Source organism: Cottoperca gobio, chromosome 7 (genome assembly GCF_900634415.1).
Source record: "Cottoperca gobio chromosome 7, fCotGob3.1, whole genome shotgun sequence".
NCBI classification, from domain to species: Eukaryota; Metazoa; Chordata; class Actinopteri; order Perciformes; family Bovichtidae; genus Cottoperca; species Cottoperca gobio.
The window spans coordinates 1,570,363-1,580,147 of record NC_041361.1 but is presented as its reverse complement, the minus strand read 5'-3'; the positions used below and the strand labels follow the sequence as shown (position 1 = coordinate 1,580,147).

Sequence of the window (9,785 nt, the reverse complement as noted above, 5' to 3'; positions counted from 1 at the left end):
AAACAAAAATACATTAATTTATATAAATTACATTTATATAATCCCAATAACAAACTTTTGTTGTCCATTTTGTTTTTGGGGCGATGTCATCACTGAGTCCCTCATCCAGTTGTTAAAGTAAAGTTAAAATAAGTTTTTACCACAAACTATTCCCTGTCAGCAATCACACTGTTCACAGGTTTCAGTATTACAGAATAATATTGTAATCTTCCTTTAACCAAACAAACGTAAACGCTCCGCTCCTCTCAGAGAGCGAGGGAGAAATCATGCGCCATCTTGAATCTTACGTGGACGGTGTAGTTACCTGCCTTCCTTTTGTAGTCCGTTTTTATTGTATTGCAATTGCCTGACATCGGCGGGAATTCGCTTAAATGCTGCTGAGGACTTCCCAATCCGTTAAGTGTGATCATAATGTCAACTTCTGTCTCACATTAGACAGTTTTGTATTGAAGTTTGGCGGTCTTAATTGAGCTAACAATTAGCTTAACGTTAAGCTACATGGCTAAGTTAGCTATAACGGTCCTAACTGCTAGTCAGTCACCGTCAACGCAGCAAGATCACGTAACCATGGGGTACAATATCATACTTTCACTAATTATATACACTAATTATGACAAATGTGGGTAACTTAATGCTGATGGAGAAACAGTTAAGTGAGAGTAATGAGATGGAGGTGGCGGCTGCTCTGGCGGGATTTTAAAACAAAAATGGCGCCGGGAGAATATCAGTGTGGCCGTCAATCATGGAGCCATGAAGGAGCTCAGCGGACTTTGAGGACTTCATTAATCATGCACGAGGTCAAGAAAGAAGCTCATCTAAAGGTAAGGCCTGTATTTAATTAATTGCTTTGTGACTTGATCTATGTTAATTCATTTTCTTCTGTTCAGCCTGGTTATACATCATTTTATACCTGTGGCTAACATTGTTTTCATAAACTGCATTGCCCTACACAAGTCACTTATTGTATTCTAGTGGGTGATGTGGATAATCTGTGACAATTTAGGTCATTTTAGGCTCTTTCATTTAACTATCTAACTAATGTGCATACAGTACATTGGTGTACATTTCATGAGCATGGGATGGTTGTCGGCACAGCTCTCTGCAAGTGATGTGGCCCTCTGTGCCTACTGGTGGCCCATCTGGTGATATGTCATGTAGCACATAATGATGTTTGCACATTGGGAATACAGTGTTTCCCCTACCATTGTCTTGGCAGGGCGCAGCGCAGGAGCCCAGCGCCCTGCCTGAAATTCCAGGTTCTCACTTTTCACATTGACAGGTGCTCTTTTAGTAAATAAACTAAACGCTTATGCTATTGATCTAATTTGGTGAGCGCCCCTCCAAAGCAGTAAACCTAGGGGAAACACTGTGAGTAGTATTTAAAGGTTGCAGCTCTAAACTGGATCGTACAATCTCTAATGTTCATATTTTGATTTTAGTAGTTTTGTGGAAATGTTACGTCACAATCACTTATCCGTTGTATATATGTTATTAGAGACATTCTTATTGACAATTATCTGTATCTAATTTCAGGAATATCTCACATTTGAGTGATTTAGTAAAGAGTCTTCAAAAACGTCTCCAACTATGCCCAGCTGCGCGACACATGGCTCCCTTTAAGCCCAAAGCAAAAATTCCAATGGACGCCTGATCTAGATGAGGCCTTTCTCTCATCCAAAGTCTTGATTGTAGAGGCTATCCGTCTGGTCATTGGCTACTTTAATTTTTATAAAAGAAGGAAGGCAGAAGCACATAAAGTTAAAAGGCAAAACACACATAATACAAGCTGGCTTATCACGTAACATTGGAAGTTTCCCTTTTTCAGGCTGTACAAGTGCGCGTAGTTATTTAAAATGCAGAAATGTTATGTAGAATAAAATGTAACCTGCCATTTAGTCAACCACGTCTTTGTTTAAGCAGCCGAGGAAGGAACGACGAGCAATCTGATCGTTTACTCTGAGCCTTCAGACTTCAGCTGCTTATTTGTTATGTTTGAACTTTATATTGTTTTATACTAAAGGGGGGGGTGAGGGGTGTTTCTCTTAACTTCTGTATTTGGCATGTGCATATGATTATTGCTTTAAAATAAAAACATGTATTAAGATAAATGAAATGATACCTTAGTTTCCACAGATGTTTTATTGGGGTCACAGCACGACATTCAGGACCTTACAGCATCGATACTCAAGTCATCAATAAATTAACAAACAGAAAAATAATCATTTCACATTGAGCATATTCAGCTGTGGAAATATGAATAATAAATGTTGAGTTCATATTTATTATCACAGGAAAACAAATAAAAACAGGAACTTAAGCTCATGTTTAACAAACATGGAGATTATTCACAAACTGGAAACGTTTGACGTTTAATGCTGCAACTTAAGTTGTCTTTCATGTTTTACATTTCTTTACTAAACTAATGATTTGAATTCTCCCTTTGATCAAGAAGACTGGAGTTGACTGTATGCAATGGATATGATTCATCGATCATCCACGCAGAACATGTAATCCCTTCATTTCACTTGATAACTAACGGACACAATTGTAAACACGCACACACACAAGTTTCACCAATAAATAGCATTTCATAATTCATCTTCGTCCCTGTATCTACAATTGTATCCCTTCCATGTGGGACATTTACCCACCAGAAACTAGCTCCAGTTTGTCTCTTAAGTATCAGCTTCATGTTTTTTCTTCAGAACAGCTTTAAGTGTTGTAACAGTTGCCTCGAATGTAACACTAATACAGGAGAAGCACAAACCTGAACTATTCCTCAGTCTCAGATGCACATTTTCAAGTATAAACTGACACGTATGCAGAGATGACTAAACCTTTACTCTGACAACATCACTAATTAGTCTGTGTAAGGCCCAACTACAGATGAACAGGGAGAGGAATGTAAAGGGTGGGAGAGGAAGCATTGCAGTAAGAGAAAGGAGGAGAGATGGAACGTGAAGAAGTCAGGTGTGTTACTCTGTTTGGGGCACGGAGATGGCCGGGCCCTTGGGGTCATCAAAGCGGTCCATAGTGCGGAGCTGCATGATCATGTGCAAGCCGTAGGTGAGCACCAGCACCATGAGGAGACTGGTCATCAGGCCCATCCAGATACCAGGAGAGAAGAAGCCTGCGCAGTCACTGGCATACGAGAAGTCACTGCCAGTCACGTTGAAGCCCTGGATCTGTGGAGGCAGAACAACAAACCAGGGAGGGATTTTACATCTCAATACATTTTCAGGAAATGATCACAAAGTTGCACTTGAGCAATAATGTTATAAAATATTATTTCATCGCACAAAGTCCCTTTAAAAAGAATACAATTCTCCTCTATCTTACCTGAAAGTCTTCAAAAGAAACCCTCCACTGATTGGCTGGATCTTTAGATGAGTGTGGCACGAGCACAGGCCAACGGAAGTTGGTGACGGAGCCACAGCGGTACGAGTACTCAGCGGGGGCATAAACGTGTCTGCTCCCGTTAAATGTGGCTTTGGTGCCGTCGTACTCCAGCTCCACGGCGTCTAGTGTGAACCAGCGGCGTGCAGACACCTTGTAGTGGCGCTGGCTCATAGCAAAGCTGGAGACAGAGTTCAATGGATTATTGAAGGTGACGTTGATCTATGTTTATTAGCGTTATAGAGTTAAAGGCTTAAAACCAAATTCTCAGTTACAACACAAGATATAGAATGATGCGTGTGTGTGTGTGTGTGTGTGTGTGTGTGTAATGTATCTTGTGCACTCACATCAGTTTGAAGCTGAGGTGGCCGAGGACATTCTCATAATTAAGAACCAACCTGCGAAGAGCCAAACATTTTATTAGAGAAAGAAGTAAAAACATTTCATTTAAAGAACCTGATGATGAAATAACATGTTTATTATAGAACGTTATGACGCTTAACGACAGTAAGTACAGACTTAATACATTTGGAATCATACTACAGGTGTGAACTACCTCGCTTTGGTTTTGTCACAGGTTGAGCCGTGGAGTTTCGGGCTGGCACCCTCCCCAAAGGTAGACGGGGTCAGGTCGTGGTCTTCCCAGCGACCGCTCCGAAGGATGCTCACTGACAGGCCCTCTGCCCACAGAAGGATACAGGTTTCTTCCCCCTCCTGCAGGAAGAGGGAACAAAGAAGCAGAAGAGAAGTCAAGAAAAGAAAATAGCTTTATTAACAAATCCCATGAAAAGACCAAAACCAACAATGTGTTAGTGCGTCTGTCAATAAACATCCCATTGGTTCCTACTGAAGACGTAAAGACGGAAATCTAAACGGCTCACAATTAACATAATCAACAGGAAAAGAATTGTACATTCGTTGGGGACTATTTTCAGCGGCGGAATAATCCCCATTTGGTGCTGTAGTAAACATTTGTGTGTGTGTGTGTGTGTGTGTGTGTGTGTGTGTTCATGGTAATAAAGGAACATGCCAGTGCAACAGTGAGGCTCATAAATATGTTTAACAACAATGGAGCTCTATGGCACTGAGGAAGAAGATATATCAGGCTTTGATACACACAATACTTGTTACTGGATTCATTCACTGCTGGTTTAGGTATTTTCTTGTTATCAGTAGGAAGTAAGTTGGATATCTCCAGACGCATCTTTTACGCCTTAATAACAACAACGCTAAATTGGAATAAAAGGCACTTGAGAGATGAAACTGAGTCACTCCACCTTAAACTCCACTGGACCGTAGATCCCGGCCTTCTCCTTGATCTTGCGCTGCCTCTCCCTTTCTCTCTCTCTCTCCCGATATCCTCCTCGGGCCTGCAGGAGAGAGCGTCCTCCACCTACGCCGGATTCTATGGAGAGAGACGCCGCCTCCTGTACAGAGACAGAGAGTTAAACTGCCGCAGAACAACAGAGACATGGTTGATGAACATTGACACATCCTCACCCTGGAGGGCTGCAGGGCTGTGTAAATGGCTGTGTATGGGACAGACTGGGTCTTCATGGTGCTCAACACCTGACCAATCATCTCGTCTGAAAAACAAATGATCAAATGAACGATTTTCATTTTATAAACAATGTGCAGATGTGTTTATTTTTACTAATTGTATTAATGTTTTATTTTATTATAGGTTAGGGTTAATATAAGTTATATATATCATCACCATTACTTGTGTGTGTGTGTGTGTGTATATATATATATTTATGTTGATAAATCATTATTTTGCGTACATTATATTTAAGTGCATCTGTACATTTCCTTTCTTTTAAATCTATGGAACCGTCACATGGACATTTGGCGATCTTACAATTGCACTGCAAATTGAGCGTCTTTCAATCAAACCTATATTAAATCTTATTCTTTACTATATCTTCTATGTATATAGACATATAAACAGAAGTTACCAGACTAAATGAGTGGACAAACAATCCATGCAGAGACTTAAGGGCTCACTGAATGGTTTGAGGAGTATAATGTGGATCATGTGCTCTCGGCCTCATCAGATGTGTTAGACAGACTCACCGTTCCCACTGAGAATATCTTTTGCAGACAACAGATCAGCCCTGCGTCAGAGGAACAATGACATATTGATGAAAAGGAAGTGTGGGACATAATTAGCACAGTTAAAATCAAATAAGTAAATAAAGCCCAGACGTCCCCTGATGTGGCTCTCCGCCTGTCAAGGTTTTCTTCAGCTTCTGTATTTGCTTCTCAGTCTCTCTCTCTCCATCTGACCCACCATCAACTTCAGAGCCCTAATTCAGACTGGATTTATTTCTCTCCAGGAGTGATTTCTATCCTGTCCGTAGCTCACATGTGGGTAATCTTTGTGAAGATTTGAAGCTTCGGGCCTTTAAATGCATCGGCAGCAGCAGAGTGACATCTGCTGGTTGGTAAACGTACAGCAGCCCCTCATGACTGGAGCCTGAGCACTACAACGCCTCTCTGATTTGAACAAATATGAGACTAAAACTACGATGTTGGATGTGTTTGTATTCACGGAGGAGCACGGCAGACACACTGTCCTCGTCTTATACACAACTCTCTCTCTGTTACAGCGGACGGGGAACCTCAATAGTTCCCAAACAGGCGTTTTTTGTCCTCTGCATTGTGTGACTGACTTGCACATCAATAAAAAGGTTTCCTGGTGGTTCTCATGCTTGTGAACTTTGTTTCTGCATAAAGACGTTACAGCCCTGGTGTCAGTGTACCTACCCGATGCCGTACGGCAGCCTGAACACCAGCAGGGCGGGCGAGGAGGCGTTGAGCCTCAGCTGACTTAGTGTCTCAGGATCCATGTACAGAGGGGAGGTTTCCAATTGGTCCTGCAGCTGACCAATCACTGCATTGGAAGCAGGCCAGGACACAGCAGGCAACACCAGAGGGGAGGACGAGGACATCAGAGCCCCCTGTGGCACACAACAGACAAAACATCCGTCAGTGATATAATAAAAACCTACCAAGGAGGAGAACCAAACACACTTATTGTTTTATTTATTTAAGTGATAGTTTCAGTCCAATATGTTGCTTCTTCTCATTTTTACATGGGACAGGAACTTTAAACAGATTAAACGTATAAAAGACAATAAGATTCAAAACATTCCCCTGATCCACAGTCAACATCTTCATCTTACCTCCAGGTTGGGGAAAACACTGTCCTGCTTGTTTCCAAAAGCCCCTCCATACATGGTGAAGTCCTCTATGCTCATCTGGGGTGGAGACAAGGAGTCATATCTCAAATAAGCAAAAAGCAAATAATTATACCCAAAATGTACACAAAGAAGAGACTGGTGTTGGAAATGACATCAGACACTGCTTCCACAACTGTCACTTTCTCTTTACTGTCTCTTATAAATAAAAACTCACTGATACACTCAATAGTTGGAGAGAAATATACTTTATAGGGTATATAATAACTTTATGTGTGTGTGTGTGTGTGTGTGTGTGTGTGTGTGTACCTTGTCCTGAAGGAACAGCACTACATTTTTTGGGCCCACATTCAGAGCTTTCTCCAGGTAAGAGGCCAGCTGCTGCTGCCCAACGATGTGCCCCGCTGTGGGGGGGGACTGACTCGGTAGGGAGATCCTGGAGAAGATTCAAAGCAGTGGTTGAAGAAGTATTCACACCGAATATTGAATTAGAAATACCCATACAATAATTTAAAAACCCTACATATACAGGACATGCATTCAATTTTCTTGCATTTAATCTGAACCGATGCATCATATTATATAAAGGGGTCATATGTTTTGTGCCTTTCATGTATTACCATTACATTCAAGTCACAGGGCTAAAAACATTAACGTTTAACTGAAGAATAACAGCGGTTCTGAAGTTATTAAAAAAATACCTAAAACTCTTCTAACCACCCGAATGGAAAGATATTCGGTATACTGCACAATAAATAATATGTTTAACAAGTTTACATGTTGCATGGCATAACCCTAACCCTGGAAATATGTCCTTGCTGAATTAAAATTCTAAATTGTATTGTTAGCTATACTAGTTGTAGAAGCCATTTCGCATTATTGTTGGCATTTATTATGATTTGGTTTAAGCCCTGCAATATTATTTTGGACACTTGGTGGCGGTGATTAAATGCACTAGGTTGTCACTATATAAGGGTGCACAGGTGACAGGAAATGGGTGATAGGACACAGGTAGAGAGAGCAAACAGTTCTCACCAGTGAGCGACCCGAACACATCAGTGATACAGCAGTGACGGTGACAGACCATCCATATCAACAACTAGGCTACAGCGCTGGGAAACCCGGTATGTTCACCAACACTGTCATCTGCAATAAACCTACAAACAACTTCATAAGCTCAACTACAAGCAGAGGCTCTATCTGCATAAGAACCCACTCACCTACCTGTGTAGATGGCATAATAACATTGGAACATTTGGAAATTGCCATTACACTAGTAGTTATATTGGTATTTATTGATGTTTCTTTGCAGAGAAGAAATAGTATTCATCACGCAGGAAACTATCCTTCATCCAGATGTTTAAAAGAGTCCTGCAAATACCTTCAGTAAAGCTGTGATTGTTTTTTAAATGATCTTTCATGGTTTCTCAAAGATTGCAAAACATTTATCTAAAGGAAAATTGAAAGCTCTGTGACTTAAATGTAATAGTAATTATTCATTCTGTCTGTATTTATCTACCTTATTCCTTGAGCAGCACCTGCATTTGAAATCTATAAAAGGCTCCTCTTATCATCTTAATGCATTTCAAATCAATGCTTTTAAATGAACCCACTGCAATAAAATGTTTCTTACTGATCACACAGCTCATCTTTCAGACACTAAGGAAACCTCTTCCAGATGACAGGTGACATGGCACCTGACGTTCATGATGGGGATTACAGGAAAGTCTCATGTAACACCTCTTTACATTATTTTAAAACGTTTAAACAAAACACAGTGTCTGCATTTTAATCCTTATTCTAGCAGATAACCGTCGACGATAGCTTGCGTGCATCCGAACAACATCAACTGACGCTAACGGTTAGCTAAACGGGAATAAGAGCGTCAAACCCCGTTAACCCTTTGAACCCATTGAGAAAAACGCAATAAATTCAACAGTACTCACCCTTCACTTGTCCACATAATAAGCGGCACCTGCTCATCGCAATTCCCCGTGTTTAATATGTTTAATAAACCGAGAAACACGGCCAAACACGCAGAGATGCGGCGGAGCTGCGGTGTCCCTGCCGTCGCCATCTTTACAATCTCTCTGACAGCAGCAGGTGACGTCATGGATGTAACAGTCCATGGAGCGCGCATGAAGTGCGCCAGAGAACGTGACGTCGGGTGAGGTCACGTGACGTCGGGTGAGGTCACGTGACGACGCTCTCTCGTTTTCATTTTGCAGCATCAAATACTTACAAGTACTACAAGCATTAATACTACAAGCATTAATACTACAAGCATTAATACTACCTACATTAATACTACAAGCATTAATACTACAAGCATTAATACTACAAACATTAATACTACAAGCATTAATACTACAAACAATACTACAAGCATTAATACTACCTACATTTTAGTATTAATGGAATCGTATTGAAGCAGTGTCTAAATGACATGCATCCTGTAAAGAAAACGTAACTTTTAGTTAATTTAAAGTACAATTTTGCGGTACTTTACTTTCCATTTTATCCTACTATTCACTTCTACTCTACATTTTGCAGTCAAATGTTGTACTTTTTACTCTACTACATTTTTTGTAGTTTTAGTACAGCTTTAGTTTCTTTGCAGATTTAGATCATTGATACAAAATATAAATCAATGAATAAATTATAATGTATTATTATAGTGTATGAAGATCCACCTTTATTAGCTGCAATTTGAGTAATGCTTACACATCGATGCATCAATAATTATAACCGAGTAATATCACATATAGTTCTGAAATAGGACATTTGGCATAATAATTCCGCCTACCGAGATATCTTGATGCCAATACTTGTGTACTTCTACAAGTATTTTTGTTTTAAGCTACTTTATATATTTCTACTCCACTAAATTAATTTTAAAACATTAGTCACTAGTTACTTTACAGATTCAGATTATTAATACAAAATATTAGGGATGCTTACACATTAATTAAAATCCAGTAATTTATTATAGACATTATTCTGAAATGGTCCATTCTGCTGGACTTTAAGGACATTTTGATGCCAATACTTAAGATTTAAAATGCAGAACGTATTTTTACACCGCAGTATTGCTACTTTTACTTTATTTTTATATATTCTAATGTGACATGACATGTTTTCAGTCCATCAGGAATGGAAGGTGAGTGTTACGTTTCACAACACACG

General features: G+C 40.0%; 1 protein-coding gene across 1 annotated transcript; it reads right to left on the bottom strand.

Moving 5' to 3' along the window:
• Positions 1–2,120: 2,120 nt before the first annotated feature.
• On the bottom strand, positions 2,121–8,707 carry LOC115010799 (V-type proton ATPase subunit S1-like). Its single transcript, XM_029435586.1, has 11 exons — positions 8,546–8,707; positions 6,909–7,035; positions 6,585–6,659; positions 6,166–6,359; positions 5,473–5,513; positions 4,897–4,982; positions 4,674–4,823; positions 3,953–4,110; positions 3,744–3,794; positions 3,340–3,577; positions 2,121–3,185 (listed from the first exon to the last, which is right to left on the bottom strand). Exons 1-11 carry the CDS (start codon positions 8,674–8,676, stop codon positions 2,976–2,978), a joined length of 1,461 nt encoding a protein of 486 aa, XP_029291446.1. The 5' UTR covers positions 8,677–8,707; the 3' UTR covers positions 2,121–2,975.
• Between the last annotated feature and the right edge of the window lie 1,078 nt (positions 8,708–9,785).

Coding starts and splice junctions, on each gene's coding strand:
- LOC115010799 (XM_029435586.1), bottom strand. CDS start 8,676: ATGGCGACGGCAGGGACACCGCAGCTCCGCCGCATCTCTGCGTGTTTG. Junction 4,824..4,896: donor CAGCCCTGCAGCCCTCCAGG/GTGAGGATGTGT, acceptor GTCTCTGTACAG/GAGGCGGCGTCTCTCTCCAT. Junction 4,111..4,673: donor ACGGTCCAGTGGAGTTTAAG/GTGGAGTGACTC, acceptor CTCTTCCTGCAG/GAGGGGGAAGAAACCTGTAT.